The 19,149-nt window shown below is 38.8% G+C and overlaps 2 protein-coding genes across 3 annotated transcripts in view; one reads left to right on the forward strand and one right to left on the reverse strand.

Moving 5' to 3' along the window:
* ccdc191 (coiled-coil domain containing 191) overlaps positions 1-1,020 on the reverse strand; it is a 15,979-nt gene extending 14,959 nt beyond the window's left edge. Inside the window, exon 1 of the mRNA XM_044105486.1 lies at positions 886-1,020. The gene's annotated coding sequence lies outside the window, so the exon portion shown is untranslated. The remainder of the gene's footprint in view (positions 1-885) is intronic.
* On the forward strand, positions 911-18,565 carry qtrt2 (queuine tRNA-ribosyltransferase accessory subunit 2). 2 transcript variants are annotated; one of them, XM_044105488.1, is made up of 8 exons: positions 911-1,128; positions 1,202-1,257; positions 3,114-3,190; positions 3,280-3,489; positions 4,193-4,392; positions 9,215-9,384; positions 14,246-14,354; positions 14,484-18,565. In XM_044105488.1, exons 1-8 carry the CDS (start codon positions 911-913, stop codon positions 14,716-14,718), a joined length of 1,275 nt encoding a protein of 424 aa, XP_043961423.1. In that variant the 3' UTR covers positions 14,719-18,565. The 2 variants fall into 2 exon arrangements, with proteins under 2 accessions (XP_043961423.1, XP_043961424.1); XM_044105489.1 differs by having other exon boundaries at positions 9,215-9,366; positions 14,484-18,562.
* The last annotated feature ends 584 nt before the right edge of the window (positions 18,566-19,149 follow it).

The raw sequence follows: 19,149 nt of genomic DNA on the forward strand, positions 1-19,149 counted from the left end.
AGAGGGTTTGTATAGGTGTTTTTATGATCTAAGATACAAGTACATTCTGAACAGACTGGTGTCTGTCACAAGATGGAAGCTATACTATTTGCTTTCTGCAGGGAGCACAAATGGTCACCACAAATAGACTTTGAGCAGTCATTACATAAAATCAATATAGAAAACCAAAACTACTGCAAACTTGCTAGGATGCTATCTCTGCTATCTGCTAAACTCTTTAACGAGAGTTTGGTCAAATATATATTTAACAACCAAAACATTGACTTTAAAGAACCTCTCGGGGACCCCTTACATTATTTGCAAAACAGATTAGATTAACAAAATAATGTTTAGTTTTTATAAGTAAAACAGTTTTTCTTTAGTTTTTTGGAATATTTTAATATAGGAAAATGGAAAGAAGTCATAGTACTTTTTCTGCACGTTTTGTTAAATCTTTGCCTTTTATTGGTAATAAAGTTAATACACATAATTGGGTACAAAACGTATTTTTTTTTACAACTACCTCAAAGCAAAGTGCTTCTTTTACTCCGAAAACCCAATTTCCAAGGAGAACATGCCTCTCACAATATGGCGGAGGGACTGACGTATAATTTCTTCTGACGTTATATTTCCCCGACTTGTAGTTCCCACGAGTTTTTAGGGGTAAGCCGAAAGTATGTCTATAAATTAAGCCAATAATAGTACTTTGAGCATAAATATTTGCGCATTTTGTCTATTATAACGCGTTATTCCGCTGAATTAAACATATTAAGCATCTAAAAGGGTTTCTCGCGTCGTAACTTCTGTGTGATAAAGCTAACTAGCTACGTGGCTAAACCCCATGCTTTGGCTGTGGTAGCAAAGTGGTTCCACTTTGACTAATGTTGCATCGTGAAATATTTTTACATGCGTTTTTCAGGAGTTGCTAGTGATGGCTGGCAGCAGGATGAAGTTGGAGTTGTCCAAAGTGGTTCAGGGACGATGTCGATTGGGTCAACTGAAGGAGATAGGAAGGATGGGGCAGCACTGTCTGGACATTCCAGGATGTCTGCTGTACACGCACCTTGGCACCGTTCCCCACCTCACCCAAGACACCCTGCACACCCTTAGCAGGCTTCCCACTGTCAGTCAGATCACTTTATCCAACATGTAAGCTGGAACCCACACACACTATCCATTTCACGTCCTGATTGCCTCCTTAAAGCTGATTATCTCTCTCTAGTGCAGAACACCAAGAAGTGCTGGAGGAGTTTAAAGGCGGATTTAAGAAGTTTGCAGGTACGATTCACATTTAATTTTGTTTTAATTACCTGATTACCTTTACTAATTGTAAAGGTAATCAGGAAATTAAACTGCGTACCCATACGTATCTTAGAAGAGGGCCAAGAGACTAAATTTACTGAATTTGTTTTATTTAGCTTTACATGTATATTTTTCCACTTTTGAGTTTTTTATTTCTGCTTTTAATCATTTTATTTTTGTTTTAATTCTAATGTTTTATTATTTAATTTGATAATTCTTTACTCTCAGTAGTTGATTCATTGCATGCTGCAATGAATCAGTGTTTTATAAATACTTTGCAAAGTATTTATAAAATACTTTTGTGAATTCAATTGAATTGAATTGGAACGCCAGAAATCTCAGTTTCTCAGTTGTGCAAAGCATATTTTAGAAAAGTGTGTGTTCTTGCTCCATCCTTTCCCATGTTTCCATAGCTTGGGCAAAGCAACAGTTTGACATATGTTGACAAAAAACAGTAACAACAGGACATTTTGGTAGATGTTCAGGCAGTAACCTGGAAACTTTCCACATGTTGGAAGGTATATGCTTTACCCAAAGCACAAGTGTGGTCGGGGAGAACACTTTCTTCATCTGGCTTCATGTGATTAATGTGCGATATGAAATATAGTGTGAATTAATCATCCTCATCTGATGCCTGAGATAGGCACCAGGCCCTCACAACCCTTCAAGGCATGAGCAGTGACATTACAATTTATATGTTCTTCTTTACTGCATTTGTCTTGTTGTGGGAAAAACAACTTTGTTCTGATGTAGAAGGATGGAAGGAAATGTTCAACTTTATTGAGGCTGTCAAATAACCTTCTACATAAGTCCTTTTCTACCTTGTTAGACCTAATGTAATCAACAATTTCCTCTGTCCTTATGTACCCTTTCCCATTGTGTCCATTTGCCCAACCTGTCTCTCTCTTAAACCTTCCTTGAGTGTTTGTCCTTCCTGACTTCCTTTTTCATTCTTTTCATTCCTCCTTGTGCCCCCTGTACTATCCTTACTCTCATTCACCTCCTTCTTTCCTTCCGCATGCCCTCTTTTATGTTGCATGTGTCTTTCCTCCCATTTATTCTCTCTGCCAACCTTCCATACCGTCTCCATGTTTTTTCTTTCTGTCCATCCATCTTTCTTTGCTTGTCATTATTTCATTCCTTTATTTTGTTGTTCCTTCCTTTCTTTTCTTTGCTTGTCATTCCTTCATTACTTCCTTGTGTCCTACGTCAATTCTTTCTGTTCTGCCTTCCAACTTCTTATCGTTCCTTCCTTGTACTAGAAAAACCCCCAAAAAGTGTTAACTTTGTACATATAAAATATGACGAAGCCTCATTAATAGAAATCTCATATCTGATGCCTCTAACAAATTATCTGAGTGGAATATTTACAATCTAATTAACTATTTTAGGCTTGACTAAAAGTAGTTAATTTCTCATTAATACTTTGCCTTAAATCTGCTAGAAGTGTGACCCTATTTGACGTTGCAGCACCTCCGTCGCCATGGCGCCGAGCTCTATCCACACCCTGGGATCCACATTTAAAATTAGAAATGTAATCGCTGCTTCATTCAATATGAACTGTCAGAGATTACTTCAGTGTTGTCTCCAAAGCTGCAGAAAGGAAGCGTAGTGATTTAATTACTAGAAATAATAATTAGAGCCCTTTTGTTTTCTCACCTTCTGATCTTCTGCTGCAGCTGGCTCTGCTGATAACTGTACAAGTCGTCACATTAGCATGCGCTAATGGAGCACGTCGCTTCGCCAGCTTGCTCTGGGCTCAGCTGCCGCAGGCTGTGGGATTGGAAGTTTGTTCTCCTTGTGTGACTTCTGGGGTTCTGCTGTTTTTTCAGGTCTCCATGATACCGTGTTGTACTGCTCACTCCATGACTCTGCAGCCCACAGCCCGACAGGCCACACCACCAACAAGGTGAGCTGCATCTCCTGGAAGAGGTTGTATCTCACTGAGGTGCCAAATAGAAGCACATTCGGGCTTTCAATGTAATTATCCTCCATTAGACGGTGTCAGTTTGGGGCAGCGGTGGGCGGATAGAGCTGACAGTGGCAAAGTTCATGGCCCTTCAGAGGACGGTGCAGCCAGACTGGTACCAGAGCATGGCAGATGGGGAGACCTGGCAGACCGGCATCTCGCGGAAAAGGGTTCGAAAGTCGGTGGACCGATCTCTGGCTCATTTGGATGAGTGTCTGCTGGTGCATCAGAAATCACAGGTACCCACATTCAACTGCCACACACTATCTTTTGGAGTCAGTCTAGCGTGAAGTTAAAAACATCAGACTAGGCACTGCCTTGCAGCTGAGCTTCTGCTGGAAAAACAGGCAAGATTAGGGTGAACACATTGTCAGCAGATGTGCAAGCCTGCAGCACTAAGAGCGACTGATCAGATTCTACTTTTTCCTCCTAATAAATGCCACCAAAGCTTTTCCGTTTGTCTGTTTTAATGTAGTCTTTGCAAGTTTTTCCACTGTCTTTATCTTGTTTGTTTTTTTGCCTGACTGCCAAGCAAATGTTCCTTGAGACAATAAAGTGAGAAATCATGTTGAGCAAAGAGAACTGAGTTACTGCAGGTAATTTTTTATCTTGCATATACCCAGTGAGCTGTGAGATTGCTGCCAAATTCCCCAAACCCCCCAGTGTGTCTGTGCTCCTCGTGATGTGCAACCGCTTGTTGAGTAATCAAAATCCAAATGGAGTCTGGCAGAGGAAATCGTCTTTATTTATTTATTTTTCCCCCTTAAGAAGAAGAAGAAGAAGAAGAAAAAAACATTTTACCTTCAGGTTTTTCATGCATCATGCTTATTGGTTAAAAAACAATTAGTGTTTTTCCTCTTATTTTTTCTTTCTCTTCCTCTATCTCTCTGAATCTTGTAGCAGTTTCACGGTGCGTTCACAAGTGTGTCTTTCTGCTGTCAGGAATTGGATGGAGTCAGTGTGTTTGGGGTGGTGGAGGGTGGAGACATCTTGGAAGAGAGGCTGCGCTCGGCCAGGGAGACGGCCAAAAGGCCCGTAGCGGGATTCTGCCTGGACGGCTTCCAGAACGGGGCCATGGATCAGACCCTGAGGAGCCAGCTCATCACTGCTGTCACTAAGGAGCTGCCGGAGGACAAACCCAGGTGAAACTCTGATACCAGGTTCTTTTTTCCCCAGGAAATCTAGCAGGCTTTTAGGGTTTAAGTAAAAATAATTTATTGAAAACTGTAAAACTCACGTAAGAAAAAAGAAAGCAACATAAAAGCGGGCCCTGAAAAGTGCCGGGGATCATTTTGTGTTGCCAGTAACAACAAAGTAATAAAATTCCTGCAATGCCTTAAAGTATTTATGCCCCATGAACCTGAACTAGAAAGCAAAATTTTATATATCAATAAATGTGATTTTATTGATATTTTATTTGGCAGGCTGACACAAAGTTAAAGCAAAACAAGTGATTTTCAAAATATTCACAAATGAAAAGATGCAGAGAGTTTTTTGCAGTCAGCCTCCCTCCCTCCCCGGGATTAATGCTTTGAAAGAACCTACATTCATTGTGTTTACAGCTACAAGCCTTTGAGGGTATGCTAGAGAATAACATTGTTGGCAATTTTTCTTTTCACAATAGCTCATCCTCACTCAAGATTTGATTTTGAGTGTTTGTGAACATAAAGTTTAAAGATTTTCTCAGATGGAAAAATTTAAGTTTGGACTTTTAGATGAGGGATTGAAAAGGTCTGAGATAGGCACAGGCACATCCCCTGGCAACCAGAGAAAGTATTGACATGTATTATCTGTTTCAGTGCAGAATGTGTTCATGTGTTTTTGCTTATTGCATTTGTTTTATTCTTGGGGAAAAAAAGGTTTAATCAAACCTAAAAGGATGGCTAAAAATGTTTAGTTAAATAGAAGTTACAATTTAAGATAACCTCTTGAACGGATTAGTCCTTTTATCATGTTCTTGGCATATTGTTTTATAACTAATTCTGATTTAAATGTTGTGTCATTCTTCCTGAGCTGTCTGCTGTCACTGTGTTACCTGGCCAGCATCATAAAGTTATTTAATGAAAATTTTCTGCCAAATCTTTGATGCCATCACAGAACAGATGGTTTATTACTGAGGTTAATGCAATCACAGTCACAGTCACAGTTTATTTACAAAGTTATTTGGTTTTCATCAGATTTAATTTAAGGGAATTAAAAATGGCTGCATTACAAAGCACACCGCATTTTTCAGATGTTCTATTTTTTAAAATTGAAAATAACATGTAAATAATGTATAAATAATTTTATTTCCACCCCACAAAGATCTGCTGCTGTGTGTCGGCCTGTCACAGAAAATCCAAATAAAAATCATTTTGATCTGGCAAAATAGGAAAAGTTTCTTACTTTACCAGATTGCAAAACATTTAATAATTATGTCATTCAAACTCTCATTTAAAGTTTTGAAAATGACTCTTACATCAATTATCTTTTTTTTTCATGGAGTTTATTATTTCTGATTATTTTCTTTAAACTAATAAAGTTTTTCACAATGCGCCTCCCAGTTGGCTGATCTTGCTGATCGGTAAATCTTTTGCTTTTATTGATTCTAAATGAAACCCAGCAGCTCAGCTTCAGTGTCATCCTGCTCCCTCAGCCTGTCAGCAGTCACAGCTCAGTCTGAAAGGAAACATCTCACACACAGCACTTGTTCAAAAGTTAATAACATCTTGTGAGATTTTAAAGAAACAGGTGGCTTGGTTCACACCGAACAGCAGGATTACAGCACGAATGCCCTCTCGTTTGGCTTATCTATAATTATTTTGGGGTGTAGTTGGTGTGTGAATTTGGAGGTGTTTGTATGCACAAGATTTTTCTAATCCAACTCCACTAAAAAAAGTTTTTACAAGCTTCAGTAAATAGATTCAAGACCTTCTTTGAGTTAGTTGTGATGCAAATTTACGACATACTTTAATAATGAATAATAATGTGCCAAATGATTTAAATTCAACTTAGTTAATTAGTTAACCATACCACTGAACTCTTAAATTATGCTTTTACCCCTCACCTCCTTTTATAACAGAGTTTCATGTACTGATGATGGATTTCAGCTTGCTATTGAAATTACAGTTTTCAAGCCAAACCTTGTTAAACATTCTCTGCCCTACAATGAAGGAATTGACAGTGGAAAAGGGTAACAAGAACATATTGATCCCCCCTTAAACACACAGTAAATCAGTTTTAGGGTCAGAATACAAAAACAGGGAAGATTTCTCCCAAAACTAAGCTTTTTGATAGAAAAAGCACTGAAGGAATAAATGCAGAAATGTGAGATGTAGCTAAATGTATATAAGATCTGTTTTGGAAAATCTGGTTGACTTATAAAACTCCCATTATTACAGCACAAAGCAAACCACAATCACAGAGCTGCATCTACATTTCAGTAGAAATCCAACTCTAAGCCTCAGTCTTGTTGAAATACATTTTAATATTACACCACAGCTCCTTTCACTTATGTTCTCTAAGATTTTAAGCCTGGCATTCAGATATTTATGCAATTTGACTCTTTTTTTTTTGTAAGGAATGACCTTATGATTTTACACCACTCTGCATTTCTCCATTGAAATCCACTTTGCCTCCACCTTGTAGGACTGCAGCAGATTCGCGCTTTGACATCCGATAAAGTGGAATATTTCTGTGTGGCAGTATCAGCTGAAGGATATATATTCACTTAGATCCGTATGCAGAGAGTTTATCACCAGCATTCGCAACAAAGTACATCTTGCTAGCTGCAGAGGTACATATTATAACTGTGGTGCTTCAATGTCATGAAAAGGAAGTTGCATTCCTCCACAAAACGATTACTGTTTTGCTGTTAACATTGAAAGAATACAAACTAATGTTGATAAAAATGTTAATTCTCACATGCATCTAAATGTATTCTGGAACAGGTTCAGCTTGTTTCACAGGTGAAACAAGCTGAAATAAACAAAAGCTTTTTACATTTTTATTGACAACTAAATTTCAACATCATCAAACTATTGAAACGACTAAACAAGACTGAACAATCATCCAAGAAAGTGGGGGCTCATAGGTTCACTTCCCATCCGGGATTTCCTGCAGATTCAACCTATTTAATAGCCTCCTTTTCTCATAGCAACGGGCCCAGCCTGTTTCAAAAGCTTGTCACAATAAGCACAGCTGTGCTTTTTCACAATCCACATTCTCCATTGTCTCTTGCTTTCTTTGTCTCTCTTTCCATTTCCATCACCTCAAATGTGATTTAGCATACTCGCTAGGTAGTGTCCAAATGCTCTCCAGTAGAATCTTTGTGGAATCTTAATTTCCATCCTCATTATTGAAGACAAAATCTGTGACGGCGCCCTTGATAATTAGTGGCAACCTTGTTGGAGCGGCACAATAGCTTGCATTTTCATTGTTTTGCAGTTTCAAATTTTGTACTAAAAAAAATCACTTTTCTAATAAAAAGTTTTTGAAATTTACTTTACAGCATACTGTTAAAAAATAAACACAGTATCATACATGAAAAAATAAATATAGATCCTTATTAGAGTTGTAGTCACATATCCAGTTACATTTTTCTTCCCCATTTTGGAGAGCATAAAGTTGTTATAAATGTGCTGAACTTGAAAAAGTTAAATTACAAAGTTTTACACCAATTAAAGGTTGTATTTTCCTAGATTTCCTCAGCGTGAGATTATGCTGCTGGAATGAAAGGTAAATTTATTCTGAGGCTTTTTACACATCCTTACCTAGGCAAGGGTGCCAGTCTGGCATGGTTGGAAGTGAAACCTGGGAGGAGATAACGACGGCACAGGTCTTCTTTTTCTCTAAGGTGGAGCAGTGACGCATTTTTCCAGCTCAAATTTGAACTTCTTCACTGTGTGGGATATTTTCAACCCTAGAGGCTTTAAAAAGTGGCAGCATTTGGCTTTAATTGTGAATTGCTAAGGGAGTCTGACTCTCAAATGTATATCATCAAGCACAGAAAAGTTTTTTTTCTACATATGCCGCTCTTAAAAGTACCAAATTTGCATCACCTTAACCATTCATCCTGGACGTAGATGCTAGAAGTTGCCTGAGTTTGACCCGGCTGCTGCAGGAGGCCCAGAATATTAGCTGATATAGCCAGAGGTAACATACTGTTGGTTTGTTGATGGACTGTCATCGCGCCTCTCTCTCTGTATGTAGCCTTTACTTTGGTCAAACCTCCTTTAATCCTTCACTCCACAAGGTCACAGAGCTGCGCTGACAGATGCAAATGTGCAACCATAAATCAGCCATGACTCAGCAAACCACAGCTACCAGATGGATGTTGTGATAAAAAAAAGAAACTTTGACATGATGATCATTTTACTAGCTGCCTTTTGTTCAAAAACCAGATCCTTTTGAAGATATTCAAATAGACCTCTTGTGCCTTTCAACGACACGAGGACAAAACTTTGTTTGGAAATAGTTGTGTTCTGGACTAAATTAGCGTGTTGGAAACTTCTCTGCCTCTGAAGTAGTCGGTTTCACATGAGCTCTGGAAGTGGTGGAGGAGTTGTGCTTGCTGCTAAAGGCCCTGAGCGTTGCAGTGGAGCTGCGAGCAACAATAATCTGCTACCAGGGGATCCCTGAGAGCTTTGCTTCATTGGCTCATCTGGAACACCATGGAGCATCCCCCCTGCTGGTTCTTCATGCTGGAGGCAGGTGCAGCTTCCAGCCAGAAAGTGGAGTGGAGTCATTATCGGATGCTAAATTGGGCTTGACCTTCATGCCTGCAGGCAGAGAGTGAGAAGCAGCCAGTTTTACGGAAAGCTCAAAACACACAAGAGCAGGGCAAGCTGATGTGGTGAAAGGAATCCTGCAGATGTTTGTGCACATCACCTGTTTTGTTTCCCAGACATGTTGCATTAATGTTTAATACTTGCTGCTGTGTTTGTGTCTCCGTGTTTGTCGTCTCCGTGTTTGCATGTGACTCAGATTGCTGCAGGGCGTGGGGCGACCTGATGAGGTGCTGGCGTGCGTCGAAGCAGGCGTAGATCTTTTCGAGGGCTTCTTCCCTTTCCAGGCGACGGAACGGGGCTGCGCTCTCTGCTTCCGCTTCGACATCACACCGGACCCGGAGAGCGCAGGTAGAGCCCACCTGACAGGTGTGGTGAAAATCTGTCAGACTTTAACTCTGTGATGGCTCAAAGTCTTACCTCTTCATTTTGCTGCCTTCTTCTATTTATTACTCTTGATTAATATCTATTAATAAAAAAAACCCCAACTTTTTACATGTTTATTTACTTCAGTAATACACCGTGATCATCTTTGTCAGTGGAGATCAAGAAACATATTGTGTTTGGAATATGTTTGTTGTAAACCAACACTAAGTAGCATATTATCCTAAAGTAGAAGGATGTTTTTACAATTTTTTACGAATTAAAATAAGAGTGCTTTGTGTGTATTAGGTTAGGCCATGTCGTCTGTATGGTTTTTTTTTAGCTGGAAAGCCTTACTAGCTGAAAATCTAGAGTCTGAAATATTCATCCTTTCACTGGTGAAAATTGGTTTCAAGCCACATAAATATCAACGAGGAGCTTCTGTGAACGATAATTTAAAAGTTCTAATTTTAACCTGGACTTTAAGTAGGCCATTTTCTGAGCTCTACTTACTGCTTACGTGACCTCTGCAGTTAATTGTGTTGGATTTTTATTAACAACTGAAAACAAACTGACTATATTATCTTTTTATTTTTATGAGTTAAAGTTGTCGAAATATACAGTGCAGACCAAAAGTTTGGACACACAGATGTGTCCAAACTTTTGGTCTGCACTGTATATTTTTTCCTTCTTTATAATAATAGACCAATAAAATGTTTTGAATTATCACAAAAAATGCCAATAAAATACATCAAAGCTTTTTGTGTGACAAAATGCAAAAGAATTTACACTTTTGAGTGGCAGTGTATCATTTTCATTTACGTTCCATCAACCTCTGTTGTAAATGTCTTGTTTCATCCCCTGCAGGACCCAGATTTCCCATACAGCTTTTGTCTTGTACTCATTAAGCAGCGCACTGTAAATGCCACTCACTTTAAGACGTTTTCAAACTCTGCCGCATTTGTAGTTCTTATTTTTTCATTTTCTTCGTTCTGATTTTCAATATGCTAATGATCTTTTCAGGTAAGAACACCTTGCCCAAAGCATAAAGGTGACACTTTTTAATGAAACTAGGATTGGGAAAGTGAGACTCCTGAAAAGATGCAAAATGCAGGCATGTAATGTTAGCAGCTTGTACTAATATGTGCCTGGAGCAAACTGAGATCATTGAAAAGTTTGAAGTTTTCCCATTTCTCTGATTACAATGACTCTTTAATGGAATTTGGATGTCATGGGAAATTTAATTCCTCCTGCATAAAATGGTTTATTTAGCTTTAATTTAATTCATAAAAGACATGCAAATGCAGAGTCGAGATGAGATTGCAGCAAGGAAATATGCTAATATATAAGGAAATATTGGTGATGTTAGCACATTTAAAAGCACGGTAATCAGCTTTGATGTTTTTAATTGCACAAAGTTGCACTGAGCTGATAAAACTAAACTCATGATTGATTCATGAACCTAGCAAGATTTCTTTAATTTCCATGAGAAGAGCATCTGGAGTTAAAAAAAAAAAAAAAAAAAAAAAAAAAAAGCATAGGGTGAGCACTCGTGGTTCTTACGGAAACGCAAAGAAACATTCTTCTCACGCCTCTGAGCAGGGAATTACACCACGTTCAATTAGACCTAAGTGGTTTAGTTTAAAGGCCCTGCAGAGCGTTGTCGGTACACAAACAGCCCCTCATTTAGTCTCAGTCTGGTGAACAGCACAGCCTCGTCCGACAGCCGTTTTTCTCCTGATGAATAGGAAATAAATGGATTTAGTGATCAGATTCACATATTGGCTCTAAAATTATGGATGCATGGCAGTGTGTGGAAATCAGTGTTAGTTTTCTCAGTGGATAACGTGGAAATAGAGCAGGTGGAGAAAAAAAAAATCAATAATATATCTCCTGAACAGCTTCAAGCTAGGTAACAATTAGGCGTGACCCTGTCACAGTGATTGTTGTCCTTGTTGAGGAAGTGAAGAAGAGGAACAGAAGGAGCTGTGTTCGAAGAGCTGCACTGAACTGGTCTGACTCTTGACTTTGTGGTTAATTAAAAAGTTGCGTTAAACTCCCCTGACAGAGTTTGGCATGTAGTGTCAAAAAGAGAGTAATCGATTCTGTTCAGGGTGCATAATAGAGTTCAGTTGAGGTGAGAGCAGTAATAGTGTCAAATCCAAGGAGAAACTGTGACTCCCCTCTCTCAGCCAATTATGATACCCCCTGGGAAGGGGTGAAAATAGTCTCACCCTCCTGCTAGGATCCTCCTAACAGGTCCAATCTTTTACTCCTTTACCCCTTGCTTCCTTTTCGACCCTCTTCTAGTTTTCAGGGGGTATTAAATTTTCTGAACTTCCTTTTTTTATTGTCTAGTCTTTTTTTCTTTCTTGCACTCAAATTGAATTTTTTTGTAAATGGCTCCTAGACGACAACATTGACTATTTTCAAGTGGTTCTATTGAATCTTCCGTTCACTTGCCTGCCTGTCAGTCAGTGGCTACAGCTGCTCATCTTTTATTGCTAAAAAAACCCCAAATATGTTGTGTCCACTTTTTATTAGTTAGTCTTTGTTGAATGAACTAACTGTAATTTTTGTTTATTGTTGCAGCTTGTTCTAAGCATTGGTTGCAAAAGCAGAAAGGGGCTGAACATCACGGATCATTTTCCAGCTTTACGACTTTACGATTTTGTGTCTTCATCCGAGATCTTGTGATGTTGATACTGAAACATAATAAAGCCGGAAAATGATTAGTGAGCACGTTGATACTGAAACATAATAAAGCCGGAAAATGATTAGTGAGCACTGCTCCTGCTTGTTTGTTGGAAGTTGCACCATTTCTTGATTTTATTGGTCTAAATGCTTTCATTGATCAAAAGTCAAGAGAAAAAGTTAAAAACTAACATATTTGTATAGGACTAAGTAGGAAAGCAGCAGTCAGGTGAAGCCGATTCAGGTGAAACCCCATGAAAGCCACTTAGGGAAACATTTGTTGCTGTGTATCAATCTCTGAAGGATTATAAGGCCAGGTCCAGACATCCTGTCCTTGTTCTGCAGCAAGAATGAATATTCAAAAGAGGAAGACATTTAAGACTTTTTCCAAGCATCCCAGCAGATTCATCCAAAGGTCAGATCATGCTGTGCTTTGAGAAATTGTTAAAAAAAAAAGATAGAGCTGTATTAGAGCTACAGTGGCTCTCAAAAGTTTACACAGCCCTGTTAAAATTCCAGATTTGTTTTAATTCAAAAATGTATAATTTATCGTGAACATAAAAAAAACAAATATTTGAGAAGGAAGAAGATGGAAAATCCGCTACAACCTGATTACATAAGTGTGCAAACCCTCACACTTCAAATGTTCACGCAGGCACTTATTCACTTTTTAATGAAACTAAAAAGTGAATAAAAAATAAAATTTGTTTTAATTGAAAATGCTTCAGTGTATTTTACAGGCAACATGACGAACAACATAAAATGTAGGATCATTAATCCATTAATCTCAAACTTTTACAATAAAGTTTTTGGGGAAAAATAAAATTACTTGTATACCTATGATCTATTTAAGAAAAAAACCAAATGGGTAACTTAAAGTTAGAGGTTTTTGCCCCAAATGCAAACATTTAAATTAATTGTATTTAGTTACAATTGCAGTTCCTGTATATATTTCACTGATCCGGTCTGCTTTAAATACTTCTTTGATAGGTAAAAATTGCTTATGACAGTGACAGGTGTTTCATTTAGTGTGGAATCTATGTATAAATTTCTGCCAAGCATGCGGTATCTGCTGGGGACTCTCCAGATGGTTCTGTGTTACAAAGCAGCTGGCTTGTTGGGTCAGCTGTCTGCTGGACATCTGCAAGCTCTGACACTCACTGTCTAAACCAACAACCAGAAGACGTAGCGTGACAGCACTGCAGCTTAAAACAGAAACTTTGTTTTATTTTCTGCAGGAAGCGTCACATTTCGGCCTTGATGGAATGATACAAATATAAATTTAATTGAACAAGAAGTTGGTTGTCATTAACCAACTTATTGGTTAATGACAAAGGTATTCTAAATACAAAGTATTCAAATTTGTAAAAGAAAGTGTAGCTCCTATCTCTTTGTTTTCAAGTGTAAAAATCTTTACTTCATTGCCAGTTTTATTGTAGAGGATGGATGGAAAGATGATGCTGTAGCTCACCTCTCAGTTTTCTGCTCAAAAAGAAAAATACCCCAAAAAGAAGTCATCTTTCTTTGTTTCCAAGCCTTCTGACTCTTCATTGTTTCTGTATCTGCTGCTGTTCTCCATATTTGTAATGCATGACTTATCCTCAGCACAGGTGACATCTCCCTGCTTTGCGTTTTGCTATCGTTGCTTGAGTTTTGTTCTGTCCCACTTTATTCTCATGGTTACCTCCCCAGCTTTATTTTGCAGACAGACTCAATTATTAGATTTTTTTCCCCCTCAGTTCTGCGCTAACCTTTCTTGCTTATTTCATGATCAACCTGAATCCATTTTGTATTGACTGTAGATTTCAGTTTGTAATCCTGTGCTTAACTCTGGACCGTTCCCTCATCCTTCCTTTGTCTCACCGTCCCTCGTGCTCCTCTTCAGTTCGTCTCACTCTTCTTCTTTCTTGTTCACTTAGTTGGAGTGAACCCAAAGGGAGACGCTATCTGCATAAAGCAAAGTTTAGTATTCACAACATAACCAGTTAGCATTTCTAATATGGAGAGGGGAGAAAATAAAAGACTCAGCATGGCCTCACTGTAGGTCAGAGCATAATTGGCATTTATTTAGGCTGGTGGTTGTGTGCATAGGGAATTATTTTCTGCCACAGGGTAAGATTATAGCTTGAATGGCTTCTGTTGGAATTAATAAGGTGCATGTGTGTTTTGGCAGTGGCTGATGAAGAGCAGCACACAGCGGGGGAGACGCAGCCAAACGGAGATCTTAATTGTGATGATCAAACACGCATGACATGCTTCGAGATGGATCTCAAAGACAAAAGGTTTGTAGAGGGATTTGTGAGAACCCCACTGGGTTTCACAGACACTCCGCTTTGATGTGTTTGATCTACATTTACGCTCAGTGCTTGTAAATTCGACTCAGCTCGAGCTTTCGATGAACTTCTGTCCAGGTACCAGGACGACTTCAGGCCCCTGGTGGAAGGGTGTGGCTGCTACTGCTGCAGGAACCACCAGAGGGCGTACATGCACCACCTGCTGGTGACCAATGAGCTGCTGGCTGGAGTTCTCCTCATGATTCACAACACAAGTCACTATCACAGCTTCTTCAGGGCAGTCAGAGAAGCTTTGGCCAATGACAAAATGGACCTCCTGAAGAGGCATGTGCTCGGGACAGTAAAGGAGTAAAGCGGATAACTGAGAGGGTCGGGGAGGGGACAAGGCAGAAAATGTTTCTCTAAACTGGCACAGCGCAGGTTACAGTAATGCTGCACAGACTTTCAGATGACTTATGTTTGCTAAACCCACATCTCTGAACAATAAAGAAGAAAAGGAGCAGATAAATATTGAGAGTTCTGTTTGTGTGTTCGGTTCATCTCAAGTTCGCAGTCGAGGTTTATATCTCAAACTGCTGGCAGTGACTAAAATAACAAAGCAAGAATGCATGACTAAATATTTTGGGTATTTAGCTATTAAGATAAGCTGTGCGATTACGAAGGTCGCTTTCAGCACGTCTGTTGTCTTCCAAAGGCCCAGTTTGACAACTTGCTGACTGTATCAGTGCCTGCATCTCCTGACAGTACTCCAACTACAGGTTGACTGGTTGAAACTCCACCAGAGTTTCTGGAAATGTTTCAGGGTGAAGAATCTAACGCTTGAAATCCGAAAATGCGCAGTGCCAGATGTGCAAAATGCGTTTGGTCTGTTTGCAGCATTAAAAATCCAGCCACTGTTGATGAAAGAAAGAAGTTACTGTGGACCATGATATTTCAACGAGGGCCAGTACCCCTTAGGTCCACCCCGCTGGCAATCATGCAACAGGATGATGGTTCCTTTAACACACGCCGACAATCTAGAGATTTTGCCTGTCAGAGGTAGAGCTGAATAATTGGGTCAAGAGGATGTTGTTGGGAATCCTTGCATTGGCCTAACTACTGGGAGATAAGACACTCAATGGACTCACTTGCATAGCAGCACATATTAGAAGAAGAAATCAAGCTACTATATTGCTCAGTATAAACAGTCCATATTGGTATGTTAAGTCAAACTGTGTGTTACTAAAGTGCTTTACGACCGTCCACTCCTCTCACCCTTCTAACAGGAGCTGCGAGTTGACAGCTCCACCCTTCATGCTGCTGACAAAGGATAAAGATCAGATACAGATACGGGTTTGTGCTGCCTCCCGTGCAGTGATGGAGCATGGCTCATTGTGAAGGTGAGGGGGTATAATTGACTGCCAGAGCGTGCAGATGCCTGTGGGAGGGGGTCAGGGGACAGATGTAGTAAGAGAAGAGTGTGACAGATTTATGAAACGGCAATGAGGATTTTTTTTCCCCCCCCTGCTGTACTGTGAGTTACCCAAACTGCATCAAGTGTTGTAAAGAAGTAGGTTGCAGGATTTGCTGTCATTAAGTAGGTGGGAGCTGAGTGTAAGTGCCTGAGTAATAAAAGCACAGAATTGGCCTGGAATGATGAGAAAAAAACAACTATTAAAGTCTTTAGAAAGCAGGGTAAAATCTAAAACAAGCAGTGACCTCTAGACTGTTAATTTTAACATCTTGTGGGACACAAGCAAACTGAAGGTATTGCAGGGAAGGTTATGAAGGGCAATCCGCCATATTAGTCTGTAAAAATAGAAGCGATTGGATCTCACCCTTCCTCTCCAGGAAAACTGCTGCAGATTCTTCACCCTGAAACATTTCCAGAATAGGTTTTCAGCGGTAAAAAGAACCCCAGTGTGTGTAACAAACTGGAACGAAGGTCTGCAGAAATAATCCAGACTTTGTGGTTTCATCTGGTTACAGCATTAATGGGGTCTTTTAGAAGACATTACTGCTGACCGATGATTGAATTTGCTTCTCAGGGTCTGAACTCCTCCCAGTTTTTTACATAGATTTATTGAGTTTGTGGTTGTCTGTTGTACAGTACAGAAAAGCACACATGCACTGTGTAAAATGCCTTTGAATACATTCAACTTTTATTGCAAGTTGAATGTATTGAACTTATGTATCACCTGCTAGCTGATAAAGAAAGTTAAAACTGTGTCAGTTCAAAACTTGCATTAGAAAAAAGGTTGGATCTGGTTTGAGATTTGGTGGCTATTTTAGACATGCAGTTGTTAAAGAGATAGTATTCTTTGGTAATGGCAATTAAAGGCCAAATATTAGAAACTCTTTTGAAAATGCTATAACCCTTTTAATAAAACTGCCACTGACCAACATTGAGCAGCCTTGGGCTCGTTTAAGCATCTATGTAAATGCAAATAATTAATGCAATAAAAGCTGCTGAATATTGTAGAAAGATTTTAAAGTGGTTAAGAAAAGCTGGTTGAATTCCAGGAGACAAGAGACATTTCTGAACTCCTGACAGAATTGCTAAGAAAGACAAATCAAAACCATGTTTGACTACAAAGAGACTTCCAGCCTTAACACCCCATTTCCTCCTCTGAACTATGAGAGTCTTAAGGGTATGTGAAGATAAAAGTCGACTATAATCACTTCTCAGTGTCCCATCACTATGAAACCAGCGCTGGTTGAATTAATGGTCCTGTGACGGCTCAATGTTGGTTTGCTCAAATGTACCATTTTTTGTCACATTAAAAAAAATCCTTAACGTTTCACATTTTAAAACCCACTGAACTTTTTTTTGCAGTGACCTAAGAGACATGCATGTTGCCAGAAAGCAGAATATCTTTCAGACACTCTGAACTCAATCTGAGCAGTTGACCTTGTATTGCTGTAAATCTGTGGACACCAGCATCACCGGGCCTTTTTACAGTGTCACATTCCTCAGTATTGATTAGCTGCGTCCCAATAAAATCCTACACTGGAGTTGTAGAAGCTGCCAGTGTGAGGAAAATTATTATAATAAAAAAATATGATGGGGAAAAATATAGATATTTTCTCCCAGAAGAAGGCTGTGGGTGGTTGAGGATTGAGTTCAACATTAGGAGTTTGAAACTAAAAGATCGGTAACATTAAGTGTAATTAAAAATTTTTGTGACTGTAATATGTAAAAAACATGACAGAAATGCTCACAGATTAGCTATTTATTCTGAGCATTTTCCTGTAGAATCCATTTCTAATGGCTTTTTACATCTAGAAACTGATTTTTTTTTTGCCCGTTCTCTCTTACAAAATAGCTGAAGATCTGGCAGGTTGGATGGGGAGTTTCAGTAAACATGTTCAATCTTTACCACAGCTTTTCAATTGGATTAATCTCCAGACTAACGTATGATATTTTCTGCTAGGCCCTCCCTGTATTCAGCCTCTTTCCAACAACTTTGACCAGGTTTTTGATACCTGCTGAAGAAAAGCCTGATGCTGATGCTCATAATGCTTTCTAACACAACATGATGTTTTCTAACACAACATCTGCACAGAACTGCTGGATTTATATTGAGAATTATGAGAAACAGCCAAATAGGTGATTTCTGACAGCAATTGGCTGAAACTAATGTTTTCTGGAAGTTTTTTTTTTTTATAAAGAGGGCTGCGTAGTAATCACACCAGCTTTTGCTGATTTTTATTAATGGGCAAAATCTATAAGCTTCTTCCCAATTCAGTGGTGCTTTGTGACGCGATCACCACTCAAAAACCAAAGATAATATACTAGATGGATGTAATATTACAAAATAGGTTTCCTAAATATTTTACATATTACCATTAGATACTTTCCAGGCTATTTTTCTACATTTTGTGACATATACGTTCTATAATGTTTAAAAACAAGATTCTGTGGTTTAAATTTTTTATCGATAAATTGTTCAAGTTGGCTGATTATGCAGTGAATTGGTAGATGGCTGTTTAACTGTTTTCTGTCCATTTTGGCATCTGGATGAATTTGTGTTAATTTAGCTTTAATATCTCAGCAATTCATAAAGTTTGCCTTAATCTATCCTGCAAGTAAACATGATTTACTTAAAGCACAGTTTCTCTTAATACCTTTATTGTGCTGATGAAAATTCAGATTGATGTCATAAATTAAATAAAGCATCTTTTTACATGTTCTATAAAATAAATATGCAATAAAGCCTGAAAGCATTAAAAGTTTTCCAAACTCAAAAGTTTTCCCTTATTTTTTTTAGGCTGGTGAATTGATCATTTCACATTTTTATGCTTTTTTTTTTTCTTTATAAATGTTTATGTGTGAGAAAAGAACTAAAGGATAAAGTAGACAGAAACATTTTAATATCTTGCAGAATTAGAAAGTGGTTGCAGCTGTAAAAGGTCATAGAAAGTGCTGAGATGGCTGAGGTGCAATGTGTTGGAATGTTATTTGGTTTCATACTTATTTCCCATGTAGCTGCAGAGTTTCTCCTTTGCTCCTCAAAATATGCAGTAACGTTTCTAATTTAAGGCCAAACAGATGATTTCATTCATAGGAATTAGAAGTACTTTTTTCCAACTTTTGCCAGCTGCAGTTTCAGCTTTAGCAGCAGCTTTAGGGCATAGCAATAACAGTGGGGATAGCATGGGGAATTTATGTAACATACTGCAATGGATTTCATGTTTTAGCCTCACAGCAGGCCATGATAACAGAAAGAAGGGAACTGAGGAATGAGGGTCTGTGTGTGTGGCTGTGCTGCAGTGTGCATCATAACTAGCCCCTAGTTCTGAG

The sequence above is a fragment of the Gambusia affinis genome, linkage group LG21 (genome assembly GCF_019740435.1).
Source record: "Gambusia affinis linkage group LG21, SWU_Gaff_1.0, whole genome shotgun sequence".
Taxonomy (NCBI): domain Eukaryota; kingdom Metazoa; phylum Chordata; class Actinopteri; order Cyprinodontiformes; family Poeciliidae; genus Gambusia; species Gambusia affinis.